The 26,832-nt window shown below is 43.5% G+C and overlaps 1 protein-coding gene across 1 annotated transcript in view; it reads left to right on the top strand.

The window, feature by feature from the left end:
- Positions 1–25,789, top strand: part of POP1 (POP1 homolog, ribonuclease P/MRP subunit) — a 36,839-nt gene extending 11,050 nt beyond the window's left edge. Inside the window, exons 6-16 of the mRNA XM_019973982.2 lie at positions 3,350–3,437; positions 3,949–4,136; positions 4,835–5,091; positions 5,193–5,286; positions 7,932–8,043; positions 8,813–8,932; positions 13,936–14,051; positions 16,077–16,268; positions 17,509–17,663; positions 21,918–22,259; positions 23,222–25,789. Of these exons, the coding sequence (XP_019829541.2) occupies positions 3,350–3,437; positions 3,949–4,136; positions 4,835–5,091; positions 5,193–5,286; positions 7,932–8,043; positions 8,813–8,932; positions 13,936–14,051; positions 16,077–16,268; positions 17,509–17,663; positions 21,918–22,259; positions 23,222–23,873 (2,316 nt within the window). The 3' untranslated portion in view covers positions 23,874–25,789. The remainder of the gene's footprint in view (positions 1–3,349; positions 3,438–3,948; positions 4,137–4,834; positions 5,092–5,192; positions 5,287–7,931; positions 8,044–8,812; positions 8,933–13,935; positions 14,052–16,076; positions 16,269–17,508; positions 17,664–21,917; positions 22,260–23,221) is intronic.
- Positions 25,790–26,832: the final 1,043 nt, after the last annotated feature.

The following is a 26,832-nucleotide window of genomic DNA, read 5'->3' as shown; positions in this document are numbered from 1 at the left end:
CTAAAATTCAGTTTTGTTATAAGGGAAAACTGTGCAATACTATGAGTATTCATAACGGGAAGAGGAGTGCTTCCCCATGCAAGTGATATTTGAGCCGAGCTCTAAGGGATAAGAAATTGCCAGAGTGGGGAAGGCAGAAGGCAGCCAGATAGGGAAGGATTGAAATAAACGCACTGTGACAAAGACGAAAAGAGTGAGAGAGAGCAGGGCTAACATTAGGGTGAGAGTAGTTCTGGAGAAATAAGAAACCAGAGCCCGTGGGGTCTTGTTGGTCATGCTCCAGGTTGATTCAGCATTGATGCATTTAGCAGTCATTTGCCACCATAGATATTTGAGAACCGTCTCTGCTGGGAAGAGTGTTTCAACGTCTTTGAGAGGACAGTTGATTTTAGAGCTGATTTTAGAGCTGTGTAATAGTCTTTGTCTGTCTTGGCTGTCCTAGCTCCCCCACCCCAGCAGCCTGCCCCAGTCCCCCCAACTCTGCATGAAATCGCCTCTTCTTTTTCAGTACATGTTTAGCAGTCTGTGGGCTTCCCTGGTGGCTCAGACGGTAAAGCGTCTGCCTACAATGCGGGAGACCCGGGTTTGATCCCTGGGTCGGGAAGATCCCCTGGAGAAGGAAATGGCAACCCACTCCAGTATTCTTGCCTGGAAAATCCCATGGACTGAGGATCCTGGTAGTCGCAAAAGACCCCAGTCCATAGGGTCGCAAAGAGTTGGACATGACTGAGCGACTTCCCTTAGCAATCTGTTCTTTGCAGAGGGCCTTTCAATGGCAGGATGGCCTTGACCAGCTTTAGAAAGCTCTTAGTATTAGCATCCTCTGATACCTCTTGAGAGCAATATAGCAGAATAATCAATACAGGAACCTGAAAAAAATCTGTGGTAAAAAAGACATAACGTCAGATTTGCCATTTTATTTTTAAGTCTGCACTTGCGTGGTACTTATTGCTTAGGTCTTACGTATATTCACATTGTTGTGTGACTGTCATTACCATTCATCTCTGGGACGTGTTCGTCTTCTCAAGCTGAAATCCCGCATCCATTAAACACTAAATCCCCATTCCTGTCTCGCCCCGGTCTCTGTCAGCTACCATTCTACTTTTCATCTTTATAAATTTGACCACTCTAGGTGGCTCACATAAGTAGAATCATATAATACTTGTATTTTTGAGACTGGCTTATTTCCCTCAGCATGATGTCTTCAAGGTTCGTCCATGTTGTATCATGTGTCAGAATTTCCCTCATTTTTAAGGCTGAATGATATTCCGTTGTATTTTATGCCATGTTGTGTTTATCCATTCATCCATCAACGCTGATCCACTCTTGGGTGGTCTCCACTTCTTGGCTGTCGTGAATAATGCTGCTGTGGACATGGTGTACCAACATCCCTTCAGTTCTTTGCTTTCAGTTCTTTTGGGTACATGCCCAGGAGTGGAACTGCTGGATCATGTGGTAGTTCTTGGTTTAAATTTTTGAGGAACCATCGTACTGTTTTCCGTAGAAGCTCTACCATTTTACATGCCCATCAGCAGTTTCTCCACATCCTCACCAAAACTTGGTGTTTTCTGTTTTTTGGGGTTTTTTTTTGATAATTGCCATCCTAATGGGTATAAAGTAAAATACAGGGACCTCTTAAGAGCCTCTGATTTGAAGACTGAGTAGCAGAAATCATGGATTAGAGTCAAATTCTTCATTTTACATCGCAGAACTGGGATTTGGAGTGATCAAGTGACTTGCCTAGGGCCACACAGCTTGTTGGTGACCTACCTAGCTCTTGGAAGCTGACTCCCCTGGCCCATGCTTTCTCCACTACCATTGCTCAGATTTTAAGGCAGACCTAGTTACTTCTCATTTGGGGCAGAATTTTTGCTGAGGTTATCCCATAGTTTCTTTACATCAGCCCTAAGTAATAAAAATAATAGCTAGTAATAAATATTTTTGAATTCTTAATGTCTGTTTTAGTACTTTACATATGTTTACTCACTTAATCCTTATAGCAACAGTATAGGGTAAATGTTTACTATTATTTCCATTTTACAAATGAGGAAGCTGAAGTACAGAGAAGTTGGGCAGTTTACCCACAGCCATACAACTAACGAGTGGTGCAGCTGGGATTTGAGCCCAGGTAGTCTGGCTCCAGGAGAAGGAAATGGCAACCCACTCCAGTGTTCTTGCCTGGAGAATCCTGGGGACGGGGGAGACTGGTGGCTGCCGTCTCTGGGGTCACACAGAGTCAGACACGACTGAAGTGACCCAGCAGCACAGCAGCAGCAGTCTGGCTCCGGAGTTCCATGCTCTTAACCCTCATTCTCTGCTGTCAGCCAGTTGTACACACTCGAGTGGGGTTCATCTGCCACTGACAGCTGGGAGTGGATCGCTGTTGCTGGGAGATTTCTGTCAGCACAGATGAACATGGGTTTGCTGGAGCCTTTGCTGTACTTTGCATTTTAGTCTCCGTGTGTACTAGATTTGCTTACCGGACCCGTGGCAGAGGGGTTAGCTCGGGGGTCAGTGAGCCTGACTCGAATGCCAGCTTCTCCACTTTCTGATGATATGACTGTTCAAGTAGCAGTCTCTGTCTCAATGTCCTCACCTGGCAAATAAGTTAATGCTGGCATCTGATCATCAGGTGTTGGGAAGATTAAATGACAGTCCAGTAAGGAGTTATCCCCACGCTGTCACTCAGTAACCTTTCAGTAACTATTAACCATTATTATGTCTTTAACATAATTGATTTTATTAGCTCAGTCTGAGCTCTCTTCATCCTATTTAAATTGATAAGGCTTTATTCTCATTACTCGCATTTTTCCTTGTACATTGCTTAGTCAAAGTTGGATATCGTGGTTAATACTGAGCAGGGGATGGGGCTTCCCTCGTGGTCCAGTAGCTAAGGCTCCATCTCTCAGTGCAGGGGACCTGGGTTTGATCCCTGGTCAGGAAACTAGATCCTTCATGTCAACAGCTAAGATCCAGAGCCGCCAAATAAATAATATTAAACAAACAAAAGAGAGAGACTGAGCAGGGGAGAAATAAGTGATAAATTGTCTCATGTGTCTTTAGGCTGAGTGTTGAATAATCCTAAAGCCCTAAATTAGCTAACCAAAGTGAGCATCCTTAACATGATTTTGCTGAATTTATTACAGTCTTGCTTATTCTACTTTGATTTTTCACTTTAGGTAGATTTTGGGGAGGGATAATCCTTAAAGGCAATAGTTTTTACATACCACTTGGAACTTATCTGTGAATATAGGATAAAACACATATCTCCTTTCTGAAAAGTAAGATACTACCACTTACATTTTAAATAGAAATTCAAGTATTTAATTGTATCTCCCTCTTTTTACAGGATTTATCCTACTACTGCTGTTTGGAGTTGGAGGGCAAAGAGGAAGAAATACTAAAAGCACTTTCTTCAATGTGTAGCATAGACACAGGTAAACTTGTTTCAAAGCTGAGTCCTGTTCAAGTCTGTATATGTGTTCATTTCATGAACAAGTGTCTGCTGTAAGCTAACCCTAACCCACTCCAGTGTTCTTGCCTGGAGAATCCCAGGGACGGGGGAGCCTGGTGGGCTGCTGTCTATGGGGTTGCACAGAGTCGGACACGACTGAACTGACTTAGCAGTAGCAGTAAGCATTTTGGCATTTAAACAGGCTTTACGGAGATAGTTCTTATTCCTAACGAGTATATTCATGTAAGGAAAGCTTGGGGTAGCTTTTAAATCACTTCTAACATACTCAGTATAAAATGAGAGAACCATTATTCTGGTGCAGTAAATCTAGATAGGAAGAAACTCAAAATTCATTAAATCATTTTCTCAATAAATTTTTATTGAGAACTTATCATGTGCCAGGGTTTGATCTAAGCAATGACCAAAACTAAAACCTCATCTTTTATGAAGATAGACAGTAAATGATCTTGGAATTTTGTTTTTGTTTATGTCAGGATTGACTTTTGCCGCAGTCCACTGTTTGTCTGGAAAGTGCCAAGGGAGTGTCATGCTTTACCGGGCAAATAAGTATCCCCTAGAAATGCTGGGTCCTGTGACATTTATGTGGAAGGCCCAGGGGACCCCTGGTGATACTTCTGAGAGCAGGCAGTTGTGGATCTGGCTTCATCCAGCTCTTAAACAGGTATAATCCTTGACATTATTTCTCATCACTCAGTCACTATATTCTTGATTACTGTAAGAAATGAATGCTACAGAAATTTAAATAGTGTGAAAGTTTGACTGACTGCTTGGTATTGGAATATAGGGAGGATAGTTATGTTAGTATTAATAAGTGAAGCAAATCTTGGCCTGAGTTTTGGTAAGCCCTGAGTAGGAGTAGAGATGAAACCAGTCTTACACAAATGGCTTGAAATGGTGCATTGGACTCGTGCTTCCGTTGTCCTTAACTGGCTCATTGGTATTCATGTGCTTGTTGGAGCCAGTTTGATGATGAGAATCTGTTTTGAGTAATTCTGACAATTTTTTAATACTGCGTTTAGCTTAGCTTCCCTCTATTAGCACACTCATTGCTTTTATACAGTAGACTTTTTCTCCAAATTCATCTTTAAACTAGTTAAAAAAAAAAATTGGTCAGAGTAGTCATGTTGTTTTCATGAATCTTGGACATTTAGGAGTTCTTTTTTTGTTCTATGTGTCAAGCACTACTCAGAGGAATCAAAAAAGCTTTTCAGAGGAATCAAAAAAGCTTTTTGACGATTTTAAATTTAGCTTCATTTGTGTGAGATAAGAATATAAATTTTTACAGGTAGAAAAAATAAACTAAGCCAACTTAAACTTGTATTTAAATTCAGAGTTTAAAATGTTTGAATGTGTCCTTAGGATATCTTAGAGGAGATAAAAGCAGTGTGTCAGTGTATGGAACCTACCAAGGCAACTGTCCAGATCCCAGATCCCCTTCTGACACCGTCTCAAGAGAAAAGCCAGATTGACCTGCCTGAAGAAAAAGTCGGCAAGAAAAGAAAACGGAAAGATGATGGGGAAAACGCTCAACCAGTTAAAAAAGTCACTGGTGATGGAACTAGAGATCCACTGCAGCCATATTCTTGGCTCTCTCCAGCCACAGGCATCGTGATCCGGTATGGGCTGAACCTACTGAACGTTTCCAGTGAAGGCGTGCTCTGTTTCTGTCAGTGAGGCAGACATTACATGAAGTATAAAGCCCTTCTCTTTCTTTCAGTGATTTGACTATGGAGATGAACAGATTCCGGCTGATCGGTCCTCTTTCTCACTGCATCTTAACTGAGGCGCTCAAAGCTGCTTCCGTCCACTCCGTAAGAGTAAACCTGATTGCGTTGCTTTATTCTGGTCAGGTCCTTCTTAGCAAATTTGCAAAACCTAACATATAACTTCGGAGAAGGCAATGGCAACCCACTCCAGTATTCTTGCCTGGAGAATCCCAGGGACAGAGGAGCCTTAGTGGGCTGCCGTCTATGGGATCGCACAGAGTCGGTCATGACTGAAACGACTTAGCAGCAGCAACATATAATTTGGCAGCATTTGTGGCCATAGCTTATATGTGTTTGTTTGCCTAGTTATGCTTATTATCAAAGACTCTATCTTTCACTTCTAGAATAGCAAATCTAAGTGAATGTAGCAAGTAAACTGATTAGTTCTCATTTAAATACAGACTGCTCCTGCAGCTTCTGAATTTTTTAAAGGGTCTTAACTTCTGCACCATAGGTAAGTAGGTAACAGGGAGCTGCCCCTAAAATCCCTGAAAGTATATGCCAGGTTTTTTTGTTTGTATTTGTGTGATGCACATTCTCTGGGGTTCGTTTTCAGGATGGTGTCTAGCAGGTTGAGAGCAATGTGTGACATGTACCTCTGTTCAGTAGAACTTTCTGCAAGGATGCTGTTTCCTTGTGCTGTCCAGTACGGGAGCCACCAGCCCCAGGTAGCTACTGAGTGGCTCATGTGACCGAGGAAGTGGATTGGTACTTGTACTTATTTTAGTGATTAACAGGTAAATTCACAGCTCTCTGTGTCAAGTGGCCACCATGCTGATTGCACAGGTCTGGAGAGTAGAGAGTAGATGAGGAATCAGACTCACATGTGAACACTTGGGGTTCAGATTTGGTCTGTTTTCCTGTATCAGTGCCTCAGTGTCCATGCTTCTCGCAGATTGGACATGTCTGATATGGTGATAGAGCCGATCAGAGTTTGACCTGTTGGAAGACAGATAAACTTTAAAAACCAAAGGCGACCTCTCTCTCTTCACTGTTTCCACACTAGTCTCAACCACTGTCGTCTCTGGCCTGGGTCCTGAAGCAGCTTCTCAACTTTCATTCATTGTTCCCATTTTTTGCTCTTTTCTCCACACAGGAGGCAAAGTGATATTTTAGCAATTTTTGGTTTGTTTTTTTTTTTTTTAAAGGAAAGTGAAGTGTAATTTTCTTTTCTTTTTTTAAATTAATTAATTTTTTATTTTTGGCTGCACTGGGTCTTGTTACTATGCGGGCTTTTTCTCTAGTTGCAGTGCAAAGACTTGTCGTTGCAGTGACTTCTCTCATTGCAGAGCACGGGCTCTCGAGCATGTAGGCTTCAATAGTTGTGGTGCACAGGCTTAGTTGCTCCAAGGCATGTGGGATCTTCCTAGACCAGGGATCGAACCCATGTCCCCTGAATTGGCAAGCGGACTCTTAACCACTAGACCACTAGGGTAGTCCCATTTTAACAATTTATGCTCATCGAGCTACTTCCTGATTAAAAGCTTTTGGATAGCTTCTCACTGTATGTGAGAAAAAAAATCCAAAGCCCTTAATTTGACTGGTAATCTTGTGCCTCCATGCCTGTCTGGCCTTATCTCTTCTCATGTTCGGCACTTCAGCCACACCGTCTTCTTCCAGTGGTTCCAGGTTCTAGAATGTGTCAGATCTCACGTTCCTTTGAGATTGTCTGAATTTTCTGTCTCTACCCCTCTTCTTGGCTGAGTCTAAAGGTTTCAACATCTATATCATTTTCTTCTAGAATTCCTTCCTGACCTCCAAGTTCAATTAAATCCTTGCTGTTGTTTTCATTCCGTCTTGCTCCATTCCTCAGTTTTTACGTCTAGATTTGTTCGCATGTCTTTGTGAGGTCTGTGTCTCAAGACTCTGAGCTTCCTGCTGGCAGGCTCGGGGCAGTCCTCTTCTTGACTCTGTGCCCCAGGCTTAGGGCAGTGCCTGGCGCTGACTAGGCATTCCACGTTAGCTAGTAACTTGCAGAGGGAGGATTCGAACCTGCAAAGTTTGGTTCCAGGGTCTGTACTTTGAACCACGTGCTACCTGAGTTTCTGTGAGGTAAAGGGCTCAGTGTATTAATATTATAGGTTAGACTCTTAGGGGAACATCCCCCTTCAGCAAACTTTGGTATGAACCGCAGCTGTAAAGTTCTCTTCCCGGGCATGCATATGGTACTCGAAGTGCTGTTTGAGACCTCAGGCCCTAGTTCTGTTCAGAAAAAAAAGCAAGTAAAATACAGCATTTCTTGAAATTTCTAGAAATACTATAGTAGTAATGTCTTCCTTTGCTGAAGATTTCTTCAAAAGGGGTTTTGTTTTGGTTTTTCTTCAGTGGGAAAGTTTTATTGCTTAGTCTGGCGATGAGGTTGGTAGTATTGGGAGAAGAGCAAGGAGCAAGGTCTCTCATGTTGGCTCTGTGCTCCAGAGACCACAGGCGTGTGTGAAGTTAGGTAGTCTCTCAGAAAACCGCAGATATTCTTCTTAGTATATGAAATCTTGAGAGAAGTACAGTCCTACGTCCTTGTCTTTAATTAGAAGAGTCGTTAGTCTGATGTGACAATTTCCCTGGTTCCTCTCCAGAAACATTCATTCTAAGAAATGAGGATGCAAGGACGGAGGCCAATAGCACAAACGTTTTAACCAAAATTATTGGCTGATCCCCTGTTTGTCTGGTGAACAGGAGTTGTTGTTTTCTAGGAGGGAGAGGACACAGAGAAGACACCTCACCGTTGGTGGATTGAAACCTGCAAGAATCCTGATAGTGTTTCCCTTCATCGCAGACAAGAAGCCGTTTTTGAATTGTTGGGAGGTATACGCTGGAATGGGGCTTCTCAGGTGGCGCTAGCATTAAAGAACCCGCCTGCCAGTGCAGGAGACGTGAGAGATGCGGGTTCAATCCCTGGGTTGGGAAGATCCCCTGGAGGAGGGCACGGCAACCATTGCAGTATTCTTCCCTGGAGAATCCCCTGAACAGAGGAGCCTGGCGGGCTACAGTCCATAGGGTCACAAAGGATGGGACACAACTGAAGTAACTTAGCACTCAGCATGCATACAGGGGAACACTGGGTTGTACTGGGAAAGAAGGGAGGAGTGGGAACTGGGTTAAAAGAGCATCTCGCAGCTGAGCTACCTAAATGTAGTGGTGCTTTTTACTTTGAAACTGTTAAAATACAGCAACAAGCACGAATGAGATGTTAGAACTTTAAATAAATAACTGGTATTCTGTTAATGTAGGTAAAAGCATATACTGAAATGCTTTAGCTACTAAATGTGTTAGCTACTAAACTGAAATCTTACCCGCACATGATTGCATTTGTGTGTAAAGCTCCTGTAGTTATTGATAGGAACATACATATTCATGTTGTAAAATGACCTGTTATGTTAATGTTTTTGGTAAGAAACTTCACTCTTTATGAATGTTAATTTATTCTCTGAAAGTATCATTGGGAAGATAAAAGGGAATGTGTATCTTTACAAAATCAGCCCAAGATGAAAATTTCATTAGAAACATTTGAAAATGAAAGCAAAATATGTATTTGTGAATAACTTCCTGTTTGCGTCTTGTTTTGTTGCTAAAGGGATAACATCACCAGCAGAAATTCCAGCAGGTACTATTCTGGGACTGACGGTTGGTGACCCACGAATAAATCTGCCTCAAAAGAGGTCCAAAGTTTTGCCCAATCCAGAAAAATGCCAAGGTAAAGTTCCTGAGACAACCCTGGTTTTCCTTAACAACTGTTCTGACTAGTCAGTCCCATTAGAAGAATTCTGTCAGTGACAACTTCTGCAGTAACTTTATCTGTAGAAAATTTCAGGCCCTCTTTTTACCTGCCTACCTTTTTAAGGTGATCATGATAAAAGGAAATGGTATATCAGGAAGTATCTTTAGCTGTAAACGTGTAGCCTGATCCTCATGTTCATTTTTTCCGCTGAGTTCTCTATTTTCAATATCTAGTAATAACCTGCCTCTGCAAACGGGGTTCTCTGAAAATGCCTGGCTTTTCAGAATTTTAATTGTGAGGAAGGGACCCGCACCCGAAGCTGGTCTTGTGCTCTTTGGAAGCCTCTGTCTGACCATACAGATGACCCAGGTTCGAATCCTGGCAAGGCCATCCCAGGTGCTGAAGGGTAAGAGGTCTCGGCTTAGACTCAGTAGCGTGGCCTGTGGGGGTTTCTTCGGGGTGACGTGGTTGGGGGTGGGTGGGGGCTGGCTAAAATCTTAGTCTGACCTGCACAACTGTGATAATGCCTCACTGTGTTTACTGTCATTTAAGCCCAGTTAATTGGAAGAATAATTAAAATCAGTCTGTCAGTTTTTGGAGAAAAGATACTGGTGTGTGTAGTAACAACTTGAGATTTGTTTTTTTTTTAACCTTCACGAGTAGATAGATAGCTTATTAAGGGGGCAGTACAGTACTCTGCCAGAACCTTAACATGAAAGGTGGATTGGCTGAAAGAGTTTAAGATATATAGGTAAGTTAGTTTATTAGAGAGTCTAACACTTTAATCTGGAGAAGGCAATGGCAACCCACTCCAGTACTCTTGCCTGGAAAATCCCATGGGTGGAGGAGCCTGGTGGGCTGCAGTCCATGGGGTCATGAAGAGTCAGACACGACTGAGCGACTTCACTTTCATGCATTGGAGAAGGAAATGGCAACCCACTCCAGTGTTCTTGCCTGGAGAATCCCAGGGACGGAGGAGCCTGGTGGGCTGCCGTCTATGGGGTCGCACAGAGTCGGACACGACTGAAGCGATTCAGCAGCAGCAGCAGCAACACTTTAATTGATGAATTGCTGGCTCTTTCTTTTCTTTTTTAACAGCAGTATGGTTGGGTACAACTGTAAAAGTTAGAGCATCTACTACACTGATAACTGTTGACTGTCAGAATGATCTCAGAATCGCAGTTAAACTCTACTTAGTTTGGCTGCCTCAAATCCTTTTTTCAAATAATTTTTTAAAATTCCTATTGGGGTATAGATTTACAATATTATATTAGTTTCAGGTGTATGGCAAAGTGAATTTGTTATCCATATACGTTCAGTTCAGTCGCTCAGTCGTGCCTGACTCTTTGTGACCCCATGGACTGCAGCACGTCACATACATACACGTACATCCATTGTTTTTAAGATTCTTTCCCCATATAGGCCATTACTGAGTATTGCGTAGAGTACCCTTTGCTATACAGTAGGTCCATATTAGTTATCTTTTTTATATACAGTAGTGTGTATGTGACAATCCCAGTCTCCCAATTTATTCCTCCCCTCTTTCCCCCCAACCCCATAACCATAAATTTATTTTCTACATTCGTAACTACTTCTGTTTTGTAGATAAGTCCTTTTGTGGCCTTTTTTTTGATTTCACATATAAGCTATATCATATAATATTTGTCTTTCTCTGTCTTACTTCACTTAGTATGACTGTACCTAGGTTGATCCATGTTGTCGTAAATGGCATTAATTTGTTCTTTTTGATGGCTGAGTAATATTCCCTTTATATATGTACCAAATCTTCTTTATCTGTTGATGGACGTTTAGGTTGCTTGCATATCTTAGGTATTGTATATAGTGCTGCAGTAACATTGGGGTGCATGTATCTGTTTGAATTATGATTTTCTTTGGATATATGCTCAGGAATGGGATTGTCGGATCTTATTGTAGCTCTATTTTTAGTTTTTTAAGGAATCTTCATACTGTTCTCCATAGTGTCTGTACCAGTTTTGGGAAAAGGCAGTTATGTATTAAATTCTTTCAAAGGCTTTCACTGTTCATTTGCTAAGTTGTGTTCAACTCTGCAACCCCATGGGCTGCAGCATGCCAGGCTTTCCAGTCCTTCACTATCTCCTAGACTTTGCTCAAACTCATGTCCATTAAGTCAATGATACCATCCAACCATCTTATTCTCTGCCACCCACTTCTGCTCCTGCCTTCAGTCTTTCCCAGCATCAGGATCTTTTCCAATGAGTTGGCTCTTCACATCAGGTAGCCAAAGTATTGGAAGTTCAGCTTCAGCATAAGTCCTTTCAAGGAATATTCAATGTTGATTTCCTTTAGGATTGACTAGTTTGATCTCCTTGCTGTCTAGGGAACTCTCAGGAGTCTTCTCCAGAACCACAGTTCAAAAGCATCAGTTCTTTGGCGTTCACCCTTCTTTATGGTCCAACTCTTACATCCATACGTGACTACTGGAAAAACCATAGCTTTGACTATACAAACCTTTGTCAGCAAAGTGATGTCTCTGTTTTTGAACATGCTGTCTAGGTTTGTCATAGCTTTTTTCCAAGGAGCAAGCATGTTTTAACTTCATGGCTGTAGTCACCGTCTACAGTGATTTTGGAGCCCAAGAAAATAAAATCTGTCACTGTTTTCACTTTTTCCCCTTCTATTTGCCATGAAGTGATGGGACTGGATGCCATGATCTTTAGTTTATTGAATGTTGAGTTTCAAGCCAGCTTTTTCACTCTCTTCTTTCACCCTCATCAAGAGGCTCTTTAGTTCCTCTTCACTTTCTGCCATTAGAGTGGTATGATCCTAATATAAATCAGTTCAGAGAAAATTAAAGTTTATCTTGAAAAAACATTACAAAATGATAACCAAGATAAGTCTAGTTACCATCTGTCATCATAAAGATTTATTTCAATATCATTGGCTATATCCTCAGTCCTGTACATTGCATCCCCACGACTTACTTATTTTTTAACTGGAAGTTCATGTCTTTTAATCTCTCTCAACTATTTCATTCATCCCTCCACAGATCTCCCCTCTGGCAACCACCAGTTTGTTCTCTGTATCTATGACTCTGTTTCTGTCTTAATTTTTTAGATTCCGCATACTAGTGATATCATCTGGTATTTGATTTTCTCTGTCTGGCTTATTTCACTTAGCATAATATCCTCCAAGTCCATTCATGTTGTTGGAAATGGCAAAATTTCATTCTTTTTTTGTGGCTGAGTAGAATTCCATTGTATATATACCACATATGCTTTAACTGTTCATCTGTTGATGGACCCTTAGGTTGCTTCCATACTTTAGCTATTGTAAATAATGATGCAGTGAGGATAGGGATGCACATATCTTTTCAATTTAGTGTTTTTATTTTCTTTGAAAATGTCCCCCAAAACAGAATTGCTGGATTGTGTAGTAGTTTGATTTTTGGTTTTTTTGAGGAAGCTCCCTTCTGTTTTACATATTGGCTGCACCAGTTGACATTCTGACCAACAGTGTATGAGGATTCCCTTCCCTCCACATCCTTGCCAGGTCGGTGTCCCCAGGAGGACTCCCAGTTGCCTCCTGCGTTTCTGGGAAGCTTTAAAATCAGCAAGTAAAGGCTCTTTTCAGACTACGTCCTCGGTTCTGGTTCTTGGAGCATGTAGATTTTGTGTGCACCCTTTCAGAGTGGGGTCTGTGTTTCCTGAAGTCCTCCAGCTGTCCTGTAGTCAAGCCCACTGGCCTTCAAAGCCAGTTGTTCTATGAGCTCGTCCTCTCCATACAGCTCCCCCGGGCTAGGGAACCTGATGTGGAGCTTGGGCCCTTTGCTCTTTTGGGAACACTCTGCAATTGTGATTCTCCTCCTGTTTTCTGTGGGTCACCTACCCCATCCGCCTACCCTGGGGAGTGTGTGGCTTGACTATACCAGGTTTCTACCTTTCCTCTCCAGTTCCTTATTTTCTTTAGCCGTAGGAAGTCTTTTCTGCTGGTCTTCAAGATGTTCTCGTACGTAGTTGCTCTGTAAACAGTTGTGATTGTGCTGTGCCCACGTGAGGAAGTGAGTTCAGGGCCTTCTGAACTGTCTTGACCACCAATCTCACAGTCTCACTGCATCACAACTGCAGAGTCACTTCCAACTTTTTTTTTTTCTTTCAGCCATCAGACTCATGTGGGTATGTTCTATTGAGTGATCTTCTGTGTTGGCATTTTAGGACCTTAGCCTAAACTCATGAATTGTCTGATTTTTTTTTTCTTTTTTTTCTTCTAATTCTTCAGTACAACAAAATAAAATCTGAAAGACGTTTTTCCCCCTGGTATTTAAATAATTTCCTATAGGATATCTCTTCTGTTAATATGCATGTTTATAACTGAAACAATCCCCCGCCCCGCCTTCCCCGCTGGAGTACTTTTTGGCCGGTGTGGCTCGTTTAAAGGGATGAAACAACATAGTTCACAGAAAATATATTCATTTGAAAAGAATGAGAGCAATACATTTTACAGAAGGGGAATTCACTCAGTTCAATAAAAATAGGGTCATTAGAGACTTGAAATAAAAGGACAGAAAAAAAGGATGGTATCTCTTAGCTCAGGACTTTTGGGTCAGGGATGATATAAAGAGCCCTGAAGCCTGTAGTTAAAGTATAACTTGTGCAATCAGAGCATATGATCAAGAAGTGGTTCTTTGCCTCTGCAGTGATGCCTAGAATAATCTTCCCTGTGGAATCAGGCAGTTATTTCGAGGCAATTTAATGTAATATTTGCATCTTATACACTAAAAATAAATGTCAAGTTAAGTTTAGGAGTCTGTACTGTTTCACAGGTTATGAAACCAACTGTAAGAATTACAGTTTCTATTCAAGTAAATAAATTCCTCTAGAGAAGTAAATGCCTGTAGAATATTTTCCTCTAATAGAAGGTCCCCTAGCATCGTTTAGAATTTGACCCTTACTGACCTAAATTAAAGAATGTGGTTTAAGGCTGTTTCTTTTCCCTCTTAGATAATGAGAAAGTTAGACAGCTGCTTCTGGAGGGTGTGCCGGTGGAGTGTTCACATAGCTTTCTCTGGAACCAAGATATCTGTAAGAGTGTCACAGAGAATAAAATCTCGGATCAGGTAACTAATGGTAAAGTCATGAAAACAGGTTGCAATTCATCACTCTAGAGACCATGAAAGTTATTTCATACTTTATAGACGCCTATAGACTTCCTTTTATTTTTAGACTTTTGATCCCTGTACTTAATGATATAAACAATGATTCTCTTTTCTGTTTTAGAGAAGAATAATCTCTAGAAAAGATTAATACAAAGACTTTTTCTTAAAAATGATAATCTTATGGTTTAAATATGTTTTTCATTCATTATTTTTTTCCCCTTATATGTTTTCTGTCTGTAATCTCACAATGATTGAGCTCCTGCCAGCACCAGGTATTGTATTCAGTGATGGGGCAAATGCCTAGGATACAGTTGAAGAAGTACAGAGTATGAAGGAAGCCCAAAGAATGGGTACTGAGCCCGGACTAGGGAAATTGGGGGAAGCTTCCCAGATGGAGGAGCTGATGTTTGAGCTAACTCTTAGGTGGATGGTCGGAGTTAACCAGACTTCTTGGGGCCAGGGGCCAGGAGCCAAGGCTACGATGGAGAATGGATTGTCTGAGTTGAGAGGAAGGGCTAGGGCCCAGGCCAAAACCAGGATGACCTGTTCAGGAATCTCCAAGCAGATCAGCATCTTGGAGTTAAGGGTGAGGCAGGAGATGGAACTGAAGAGATTAAGACGGGGATCAGGGGTAAAAGATCTTGAGGCATCCTTGGATTTAGACTGAAGACTAGGGGCCATTGAAGGTTTTAAACTCGGCCATGACATGATTAGATTTCACTCTGGCAGTGTTGTGGAGACTAGGGATGGGGAAAAGGCGGCCCGAGGAGCTGGAGAGAGGATGCGTGGTTGGATGGCCTTGAAAGAGGTCCTTAAAATAGTCCAAATGGCACGGTGGGGGCCTGAAGTGTGGCAGTGCGGCTGGAGTGGAGGGGCTGGGGTTTGGAACATACACCTGGGAAGTAAAACTGACAAGACTCTGAGATGGGACGTGAGAAAGGAGAAGCCTGTGGGTTAGCTTCCAGCAGTCTCGCTTGGATTTAAGAGCTCAGCTGAAAGAGAGCCAGAGCCAGGTCTGACTTGTCGCTCCTATCTTGCCAAGTGCTAGCAAAGTGCCTGGTGTAGCACAAGTGCTCAGGAAATATTTGAATGAACGAGTAAATGAATGAACAGTAAATATTTGAAAGGATGAATGAATGAGTGAATGAGATGTGAGAACTGTGTGTCCTTCAGGAAGAGAGTGAAACAGTGGGGAAGATGAGTTCAATCTCAGGTAAACCGGGTTTGAGAGGCCTTGGGCTGTCCCAGGAGCAGATGTCCAGGAGACAGGTATCTGTCTCAGGAGGAAACACTGGGGCTATAGACATAGATACTTTGGGATGACTAAGGGTTAAAAAAAGGAGACCCAAGATTTGGTCATGCATGAAGGGTGTTCATGAGTTAAACTCTGTAGCTGGTGGAGGTGGTCTCTGCTGTAGTCTTCTCAGTCGAGTGGCAGGCTTCTCCTACCTGCTCATCTCCTTTGACAGCTGGCAAGAAAAATCTGAAAGGGTGTTGTTACCCACTCCCTCCAGTCCACCTGACAGATAATTTGTAGCACCTTCTGTTTTAAGACCTGATGAGAAATTTTCTCAAAGAGCTGGAGTATTATCCAACTTGCTTCCCTTGAGAAGTTGTTAATTATTCATACCTCCTTTACTCCATGACCACCAATCTTAACCAAAGTAAATGTAAGAGTGTTAAAATATAAGATTAATCCTGATATAAGAAAGAGCAGAATGAATGTATATTGTTTTAGAACATTGAATCATCTAGTATATTCTAGACCAAATTTAAGACAATGTGGCATTTTCTACCAAAGCACTTCTATGGAGGTGCTACTCCTGGGAGGAGTACTCTGTACTTAAAAATGGCTCACGTTTATTTACTGAGAATGTTTTCTTCCTAAAAGAGTGTTTAACTTTCTAAAGCTGCTTATAGAGAGACCCAGTAGGATCTCCCAGAAGACTAGAGTTGTTTGTCTTGAATTATTTTCTTCCACTCTAGGATTTAAACCGGAAGAGGAGTGAATTGCTGGTGCCCGGGTCACAACTTTTTTTAGGTCCCCATGAATCCAAGGTTCCTATACTTTTGATTCAACAACCAGGAAAAGTGACGGGTCATGAGCAACGAGGCTGGGGAAGCGGCTGGGATATCCTGCTCCCAAAGGGCTGGGGCATGGCGTTCTGGATTCCATTTGTAAGTAACAGTTACAACATTCAAGGTACGCTCTTAGGGAGTGCCAAGTGCTGAAAATGTTCCTGACTTAATGCAGGGCCTAGAAATTGAGTGCTAGTTTTCTGCCCTTTGAGCTATCATCTTGGATACGAGATAATTTCATAAAGTCCCTGGAGCCAGGTTCCTTAATAAGAGTTGTGCGGACATTTGATGAACTTTTGAGGTTTTAAAAGTGGCCTGATTTTTGAATAGTAGTGGCAACAAACGAGGTTTTTTGGGGTTTTTTTTACTTGAAATTTGTTGTAGTTTAAAAACAAAGTATTTTATTTTTATAGATGTGTATAATACAGTTGTTTTTTGTGTGGATCCATTTATTAACTGCAGCTAAAAATTTTCTTAAAAATCTAACGTGTGTTTGAGTTTTCCTGGTTAGTTTAAATAATTACTTTGAGAACATAAAGGACATGTAGGACTGTTGGATTCATGCAGGCAATTAATTTCAGTCCTTACGCATAGTACAGAAGATATTTAATCATTTAGGAGTGGGGTTATTTTTAAAGATAACTTTAAACTTACGAGCTGTTTCAAGTATACAGAAAGTGACACTTGGATACCATCCAGCTTAAGAAAGAAGACATAAAAGGGTCATTAGAAGCACTCTATCCCTCTCCAATCCCATTTCCTTCTCTCCTTCCAAAGGAATCACTGGCCCTATTGGTGTTTGTTGCTATCATGCACGTTTTTATAGTTTTATTAATTGTGTGTGTATGTATCCCAAATTAAAGTAGCTAAATTTGTAACGTGGAAACTTACATTACCATATGTAAAATAGATAGCCAACGGGAATTTGCTGTATGGCTAAGAAACTCAAACAGGGGCTCTGTATCAACCTAGAGGGGTGGGATGGGGACAGAGATGGGAGGGAGGTTCAAAAGGGAGGGGATATATGTATACCTATAGCTGATTCAGGTTGAGGTTTGACAGAAAGCAACAAAATTCTATAAAGCAATTATCCTTTAATAAAATAAATTAAAAAAATAGCTAAACTTGACATGTTTTTACTTGCTCTGTTCACTCAACATTGAGATTTTTTTTTTTCCGTAATGATTGATGAAGCTCTTAAGTCATTCATTTTCACTATTGTATGGTAACTCATTGTAGAGTAAGTCCTCAGTGTATTTATTCTTTCTCTTTGTGATGGGTATTTAGGTTTCCCACTTTCCCCATACAAATGACAGAATCTTTCTGGGATTTCTTCTAGATCTATCGAGGTGCAAGAGTTGGAGGGTTAAAAGAAACCTTAGTGCATTCTCAGTATAAAAGGTCGCCTAATGTCCCAGATGATTTCCCAGACTGCCCTGCTGGGGTTCTCTTTGCTGAAGAGCAAGCGAAACATCTTCTTGAGAAGTACAAGAGGTAAGAGACTGGCTTCTCTAGTGTTCTGTCTTAAAGGGAAGGCACACTGACCAGCAATGTTTTTCCTGGCTTCAGGGCCTCCTGACTGTATAATGTGGAGTTCCTAGACTTGTCAACATTCCTGAGACATAATTTAAGAAGACATTACTTAGTTAGGAGATGGCCCTATCGCTGGATTTTATAGTTCATGCAGGTTACAAACCCTTCTCTTGGTTATTTGATTCAGTGACGATGGTGAACTCCTGAACTGTGGACCTGAGTTCCAGGCGCTTGTTAACAGATTCCCACTACTGACCCCTACCCCTAAAAATGGACATTGTATTTTTTTTTTGTAATGGTTATAAATGGAGTATATATTTATGAAATTTTAAACAAAGTATGGAAACATATAAAAATACTTTATAAACTAGTATATTCCTTTTATCAGTGTATTCTTTTTGTCCAGAGAGATATGCACTGTTTTTACATTTTGCTATCTGTCCATCTAGGCTGTTTTCTTTTCTTTTTCCATTGGAAGAGTGGCCGATGAGAGGCTCTATTTCCTTTATACTCAGGAAAGGAAGCCTTGGGCACATGTATTTCCTGCTGAAATACAGTAGGCTCCTGGAAGCACAGAAACCCTCTAGTTTGTTGTGGCATCTGCTGTGTCTGGCCAGTGCACAGTGGGCCCGAATACTTGTATTTGTTGACTGATGAATGGGTGAATAATTGAATGTTGTGTTTCCTTGATTCTGAGCTCCACGGTCGTGCTCTCCTGTGCATGGCTGAAGCCACAGAGATGGGCCCTGTCTGACTTTCCAGGTTTGAATGATGAACAGATGAGCTGTGGTTTGAATGATGGACGAATAAGTGGGCGAGTGAGTGGCGAGAGGTTCCTGGATTCTGGCTCACAGGCCATTTGAGGGCAGCCGTCCTATGCCTCCCATGCAGGGTCTTCTCTGTGCTTGTTAAATAGTCGTGGGCAGAAATGCTTATGTCTCATCCTTCAGATTTTTCTATATGTAAATTTTTTAAAAATTTAATTACTTTTTAAATTACTTGTTTATTTGGCTGCATTAGGTCTTAGTTGCGGCAGGCAGGATCTCTGATCTTAGTGGCAGCGTGCAGGAACTTGAGCTGCAGCATGTGAGATCTAGATCCCTGACCAGGGATTGAACCCGGGCCCCCTGCATTGGGAGCGTGGAGTCTTAGCCACTGGACCACCAGGGAAGTTGGAATCTTTTTTTTTAAGCATTATATGACATATACTATTTTGAAATCTGCTTTTTTCATTTAACTGTATATTATGGAAAATTTTCCCACATCAATAAATACGACTCTACACACCCTCTGTGGCGGCTTTTGCACCATGCTGCAGAGCTGAGCAGTTCCCATGGAGACCACAAGGCCCAGAAAGCCAGAAATAGCTATCATCTGGCCCCTTACAGAATAAGTTTGCCAACACTTGGTGTAAACGAGGGCCTGGCTGTGTTCCAGCTCACTCTGTGGACTTCCTATCATTTTCATGTGCCGTAAGATATTAATCTCCTGTGTTTTTCTCCGCCATTTAAGAGTGTAAATCCATCCCTAGCTCATGGGTCATACCTGGCGCCTGGCAGTGGGCCAGGTTTGGCTGGTGCAGCGTGGCTATTCTGTGATTTATCAGTGGCCCTTTATGTTCTTTCTGCTTTTTTGCTCTGTGCTTCCATGAACAGCTTTCCCTATGCGTCTCTACATATTTGTCCCATTTATTCATTTAACACGTGCTAATTTAGAACCTGCCATGTGTCGAAAACCTTTTTAGGCCCTGAGGCTACAGCAGCGGTCAGGGCAGGCAAAGTCAGTTCTGCCCTTGTGGAGCTTACTCTTTTTGGAAGTGCATGTTTCCAGGCTGGTGGGGGGATCCAGGAGAGGTGAGGGAGGCTAACTTGCGAGAGCAAAGCCCTCAAGCAGGGAAGAGGGGGTGGCATCGGGGCACCAGGGGAAGGGGTGGTGTTCTGTAGAATCAGGCTCAGCGCTCTGATTTTAATAGGCTGGAAGGCTGACTCTGAAATGCTACAGATTTAGGTAGGCTAGACTCTGCGGAGAGATTGGGTAGTAATCTTCTAACCGTGCCTGTCTTCTCAGTGAAAAATAGGCAAGGCTGTCATCTAGGAATAAGGGGGAGAGAGGCTGTCAGAGATTTAAGGAGCGAGGAATTGATGTAAACGGTGTTCTTGGAGAGTGGAAGATGGAGTGACCGGGAGAAACCTAGGGGATTTGTAAGAAATGTAAGAGCCCACTTGAGTTGTGTGTTGATAGTGAGGCCCCTCAGGACGGTTGCGTGCTCTTCCCCAGCCATGTTCTGCCAGTCTGGTCCTGGGCTGGGGAAGGGGGAGGGTTGCATGTAACCAGGATGGGCTTTGCCAGGGGGAAGGAGTTGAGGGTATGTGTAAAGGGAGTGACTCTGTGAACTATGGAGAAGGGCAGGGCAACCCACTCCGGTGCTCTTGCCTGGAGAATCCCTTGGACAAAGGAGCCTGGTGGGCTGCAGTCCATGGGATTGCAAAGAGTCAGGCAGGCACTGAACTGTGGGATCTAGGCTTGTCAGCAGAGAGATGTGAGGATGGTGGTGGGCAGTGATGAAGTGGGAGTCCAAACATGCGGTTAGCCCTACGTGTGAACCTCCAAGTTGCCAACTTTCAAAGACGTGAACGTGCGTTCCATTAGCATCAGGTATGAGTGAAATTGCAGCTCGCCTCTGTCTCCTCTTTTGTGTTTTCACCGTTTTTTATCTCTTTTTTGTAAATTGTCCATCTCTCTTTTTAAAGGTGTTTGGGTGAGGCCGGTACCCTGGGAGAGTTCTTCACCAGGTGCCCCTCTCAGAGGCCAGAGCGCGTTTGGTTCCATCTCCAGGATACAGGCTCACACTGAAGCCCCGGTGCAGGGTCATGTGCATTTGGGGTCTTAGGGTGCAGCACATAGTAAGAAGCCAAGTCAGAAGGATGGTCTGGGCCTGTCCCCGAGGAGACCGTCAGTCTGAAGACGCAGGCTCTCACAGAGTCCCCCTGCCCAGAAGGGCCCGTAACCAGGCCGGTCCCTACCTCTTGGGGTCGTTACGTACCAGAGCAGGCCCTGGTTCCCACTCGTCTGTGGCTTTCTGAAGGTTTGCCCTCACTTACCTGTTGCTGGAAAGGTCAGCTGGTGTCACTCATATGGAGGGCAGTTTGGAGATAATCATCAAAATTGCAAGTGCTAATAATACTCGCTGCCTTAGCACTTCCACTCCCGGAACTTGATCCTGTGAACACACTTGTCCTTGTGCAACGTGTTCAAGGTCGTTCATGGCAGCAGCGTTTGTGGAAGCAAAAGCTTGAAAATAATCAAAATGCCCTGCAGAAGATAATGCCCTGTCTGTCTAGATAACTGAGGCCATGAGCCTCGTGCAGAAGAGTGAGGGTGTCTAGATGTGCTGATATAAGGTGATCTCCTAGATATTTTGTTAAATGAATAAGATTAAGCAAAGAGCACAGGATCTTTTTGCCACTATTTGTGCAAGATGGGTAAAAACAGAAAGAAATATGTACATCATCGGCTTGTATGTTCAAAGAACGTCTGTAGAAGGATATGTGAGAAACCGATGATGACAGTGACTCTGTGGAGGATAGTGGGGTCACCAGAGGTCAAGGGTGAGAGAAACTTCACCATCCTCCATCTTGCACCTTGGCAACTTCAAACCCTGTTGAGAGTGCAGGGGCGTCACTGCACAGCTGCAGGAGCACACCTTACCTACAGTCCTTCAGGAGGGGTGCCCATGGGGTGACTTTGTGGGTGCATTATCTGTTACAGCAAAAACCGAACAATAAGAATAAAAGCTCAGCCAGGAGAATTGGTTATTATCATTTTTAAAAAAATCATATTTCTTTGAAAACTTTTCTGTATGTTTATTTGTTTATTTGGGGGTTTTATTGATTAATTCATTTATTTTTGAGTGCACTGGGCTTTCTCCAGTTGTGGTGAGTGGGGGCTACTGCTTGCTGTGGTGTGCAGGCTTCTCATCCTGGTGGCTTCTCTTGTTTTGGAGCATGGGCTCTCGGTGTGCTCTTCAGTAATCTTCCAGGACCAGGGACCAAACCTGTGTGCCCTGCATCAGCAGGTGGCTTCTTAACCACTGGACCACCAGGGAAGTCCCTGCAGGTTTGTTTTTTAAATAGAGATGGAGTTCAGTGCCCATGGTTCTTTTGATTGTCCATCCTAAATCGTTCAAAACTGGTTTTCCTCTTTTATTCCCATTAGACGTCCTCCTGCAAAACGGCCCAACTACGTTAAGCTTGGCACCCTGGCACCTTTTTACTGTCCCTGGGAGCAGTTAACTCGAGACTGGGAGTCAAGAGTCCAGGCTCCAGAGGAATCGTCTGCAGCTTCCTCTCCAAGTGGTGGGGAGAGTGGCTCGAGCAGAGATGGGGTACCTCGTGTTGCCGAGCCTGGGAGGACTGCTCAGCTGTCTGACGACCAGGGCACACCCCTGTGTGACTCCAGTGGGCCCGAGGGAGTCATGGACACAGATTGTCCAGCCACGATGGGGACCGAGGAGGCGACCAGCCAGAGTGCCGCCAGCAGCCCCCTTTGCGTTCTGAGGTAAGTGCTCAAGACTTCTGGATGCCTTTTTTGGATTGTCTGTTTTTTGATACTGACCCTGGCCACAGGATGCAGAAGTTGTCATGGTGCCTTTACACAAAGGCCAAGTAAATTTACAGACCTTCTAGCAGGGAAAGTCAGCGGATCCTTAAGGGCCCGGGGAAGAGCCTGAAGTCATACACACTTGATTTGGGGCATGATGTAGCTGAAATGATTTAAAATACCGCTTCAATAGACCTAAACCAGGCCATTTATGACCTATTTCTTTTAGTCTTTGCTCACAAAGCAGTACCCTCGCGGTTATAGTCTTAAGGAATGAAGAACCCCTGTAAGCTTTCTTTAAATCGCTGAATTAGATTTCTTCTCATTGGTTTTGAGTAACCTGCGTTTGTGGCCGATGAGGTGATTCATTCATTCTCATTGTGATACTGTTGTGTCACCAAGGGGAATGTGTGGAATGTGTGCCTGTGGTATTGCTGTAGGCTATTAGATTCTGCTTATCATTTACCCTTTGTTCTGGGCTCTGATTTTAAAAGTGTGCCACCCCTTTGCTTTATACTTATTTTTCTGTATAATACCTTGTAATTTTGTATCTTTCCTTCTGACTTTTCATACAAATGTCCCTCCCTTAGGCTTTCTTTTTCCATCAAAATTATCAGTTACTTTTTAACCCTCCCACTGTGAATACAGCCTAGATTCTACCCCATCATCTTATTTTTAATGTCTTCAGCTTTAAACCTTTAGTCCTCAGTCTTGAAATAGTAGACACCTGAAACGGATCGTTACAAAAATGTAAAAATGTGTAGTTTTAATTTTTTTTAAATTGAAGCTTTGATCCTTTCCCACATTGAGTATTAAACAACAACAAAAAAGCAAATGAACTCGAGCAAACCAGTCTCCTGATTGCTTATTTTCTCCATGAACAAAGTATCTTCACAAGGCTTGTCTCCCCCTTCACGCAGGAGTAGAAGATTACTGAGGCAGCTGTCAGCCTGGTGCGGACCCAGGCCTGGGGGCCGTCAGGCGACCCAGCGAGCCGGCAGAGGCCAGCAAGGACTAACCGGAGAGGCCTGCCCGGCTATGCTGGACGCCTTCCCCAGGGCCCTGGTGTGGGTCAGGCTGGCCCTGCTGGGGAAGGGCAGCCCTGGCCCGCACACCCTGATCTGCGTCCCAGCCGAGGAGGATCTCCTGCAGCTCTCCCGCGATTGGCTGTACCATGGGCCCCAGGAGCCCAAGCACAGCGACCCATTCAAGAGCCAGATCCGGGAACAGAAGGAGAAGAAGAAGCTAGAGAAGAGGCTGAACCAAGGGCGTGCCGCGTCTGAGGGCCTGGCAGAGGGCGGCCCTGTGGCCGGGCCCCAGCCCCTGACCCTGGGCTTGTGGTCAGGCCCCCTCCCCGTTGTGACTTCTCACTGCTCCAGAGTTCTCCTTGGCTTTGTCACACAGGGAGATTTTTCCATGGCCGTTGGCTGTGGGGAAGCCCTGGGGTTTGTTAGCCTGACGGGCTTGCTGGACATGCTGTCCAAGCAGCCAGGGCTGGACAGGGGCCTTGTGTTGCTGAGGCCGCCTGCCTCCTTGCAGTATCGGTTTGCAAGAATCACAATTGAGGTGTGAACGTGGGTTCACATCACGGCACAGAAAAGAACTGTGTTTGCCAAGTCTCACAACCAACCAGAGAGTTGTTCCCCTTCCCCTGCCCCACCTTCTGTTTCAGGACATCATTTGAAGTTCCTTGGAAATGAGAATAAAGAAACTTACATATTTATGCAAATAGATGAAATGTTTACATCATTCCAGTAATCTCGTTGATTTCCATCTTTCCCTGTCCTCACTGTGATATTTTAAAATTATTTGGCATATAGAGCCAAAAGCTTTTGTATTTTGCTTTCTTGGCCTGGTGTAATTCTGGCTGAAAATAATTAGAAACTCTGGTTGTCTTCTTGCATCCTTTTTTTTTTTAATCAGGAACTATGACACCACCCTTATGGCAGAAAGTGAAGAGGAACTAAAAAGGCTCTTGATCAAGGTAAAAGAGGAGAGTGAAAAAGTTGGCTTAAAGCTCAACATTCAGAAAACTAAGATCATGGCATCTGGTCCCATCACTTCATGGGAAATAGATGGGGAAACAGTGGAAACAGTGTCAGACTTCATTTTTAGGGGCTCCAAAATCACTGCAGATGGTGATTGCAACCATGAAATTAAAAGAAGCTTACTCCTTGTAAGGAAAGTTATGACCAACCTAGATAGCATATTGGAGAAGGAAATGGCAACCCACTCCAGTGTTCTTGCCTGGAGAATCCCAGGGACAGGGGAGCCTGGTGGGCTGTCGTCTCTGGGGTCGCACAGAGTCGGACATGACTGAAGCGACTTAGCAGCAGCAGATAGCATATTAAAAAGCAGAGACATTACTTTGCCAACAAAGGTCCGTCTAGTCAAGGCTATGGTTTTTCCACTAGTCATGTATGGATGTGAGAGTTGGACTGTGAAGAAAGCTGAGCGCCGAAGAATTGATGCTTTTGAACTGTGGTGTTGGAGAAGACTCTTGAGAGTCCCTTGGACTGTAAGGAGATCCAACCAGTCCATCCTAAAGGAGACCAGTCCTGGGTGTTCTTTGGAAGGACTGAATGCTGAGGCTGAAACTCCAATACTTTGGCTACCTCGTGCGAAGAGTTGACTCATTGGAAAAGACTCTGATGCTGGGAGGGATTGGGGGCAGGAGGAGAAGGGGACGACAGAGGATGAGATGGCTGGATGGCATCACCAACTCGATGGACATGAGTTTGAGTAAACTCCGGGAGTTGGTGATGGACAGGGAGGCCTGGCGTGCTGTGATTCATGGGGTCACAAAGGGTCGGACATGACTGAGCGACTGAACTGAACTGAAGGGCTGTCAAGTCTATTTGAAAAATCTTGTAGTCATGTGATAAGCGACGATGACAGTTGTTTAATGATTTGATTGTTACCAAAGAGGAAAAGAGGGCTTCCTGGGTAGGTCACATGGTAAAGAATCTGCCTGCAATGTGGGAGACCTGAGTTCAGTCCCTGGGTTGGGAAGATCCCCTGGAGGAGGGCATGGCAACCCATTCCAGCATTCTTGTCTGGAGAATCCCATGGACAGAGGAGCCTGGCGGGCTACAGTGCGTGAAGTCACAAGAGTCAGACACAACTTAGCTACTTTCACTTTCACTTTCAAAGAGGAAAAGACTAAATGTCTGGTCTCTGTACCTGACCGGTGGATCCCCCGTGGGCCACATTCACTTCTGTGCTGTAATCAGCAGTCCCGCCACTTCACACCATAAAGAAGGACATCGTGGAAAACGCATTGCTGCTTCGGCGGTTTGGTTTACGGCAAGTGCTGAGATGGAATGAGAGTGGGGTCTGTGGTTTCATAGCTCTTCATCCTCTGTGTTGTTGACCAGCACATGTTTCCAGAAGTTACTTAATGTTTCTGTGCTCTTTGTTTTTGCAAAGAGTGTTTCACAGCCATTTCTCAAAACATGCTCTATGAAATATACGACCTAAGGAAAAGAGTCCAAGGACTGAGTGATTTTGAAAACTCTGGGTTAAATACAGTTCAGCACTTCTTTTTAAAGGAATTCTAGAACCTTCCATATGATAGGTACATTGTGATTCTCTAAGGAGTGGATACTGTAGCTGATGATGAAACATCTGTTGTTTCCCCTCTCACCCTGCCTCTGAATGTATTTGTGCCCCATCCAAATGAGACTGAAAAAAACAGTATTGCTTAGTGGTGGCTGTAAGCAGAATACGTTAGAATGTCACCTGATGCTCAGTTATTAGTATTTATTGAGCTAGTGCTCATTTGTTCTCTAGGCTCTAAGCCACTCCTTTTGTGGCTTCACTCGCTTGATGACAAGTCTGAGTGAGCTGTGTCACCGAGTCTCTATACAGCACGTCTCGTGGGGGCTGCTGCCCTGCCCTCATCACAAGGGACAATTAATTGCTCTGCTTGCTGATGGCAAAGAACTATGCGTTGAGAGGACAGACTAGCATTTCCCAAAATATACTCCTGGGAGCACTGGTCCCTGGAGATGTTTCCTGGGAAAAAAGTGTTTCCTGGCTACATAAAGTTAGGGAAAGACAGGCTGTGTGGCTTTCCAGGTGACACCACTGGGAAAGAGTCTGCCTCCCAATACAGGAGGCCTAAGAGACCCTGTTCGATCCCTGGGTTGGAAAGATCCCTTGGAGGAGGGCATGGCAACCCACTCCAGTATTCTTGCCTGAAAAATCCTATGGGCAAAAGAGTCTGGAGTGCTGCAGTCCATGGGGTTGCAAAGAGTTAGACATGACTGAGTGACTGAGCATGCAAGTTCACTTCTAAGCTTTGAGATGTGTGTCTGTAGTTCTCCTTTAAGGAAAGTATCGTCAGCAACATATAATACATAGAAACCCATGCAGTGTGTGTGCCCCTTAAGTGGATGTAGCAATCATTTCCTTCCCTTGTTGTGTTCGACTCTTTGAGACCCCGTGGACCCCCCTGTCCTTCACCATCTCTCGGAGTTTGCTCAAACTCATGTCCATTGAGTCGGTGATGCCCTCCAACCATCTCATC

This window comes from Bos indicus, chromosome 14 (genome assembly GCF_029378745.1).
Source record: "Bos indicus isolate NIAB-ARS_2022 breed Sahiwal x Tharparkar chromosome 14, NIAB-ARS_B.indTharparkar_mat_pri_1.0, whole genome shotgun sequence".
NCBI lineage: Eukaryota > Metazoa > Chordata > Mammalia > Artiodactyla > Bovidae > Bos > Bos indicus.
This window is presented reverse-complemented; position numbering and strand designations above follow the sequence as displayed.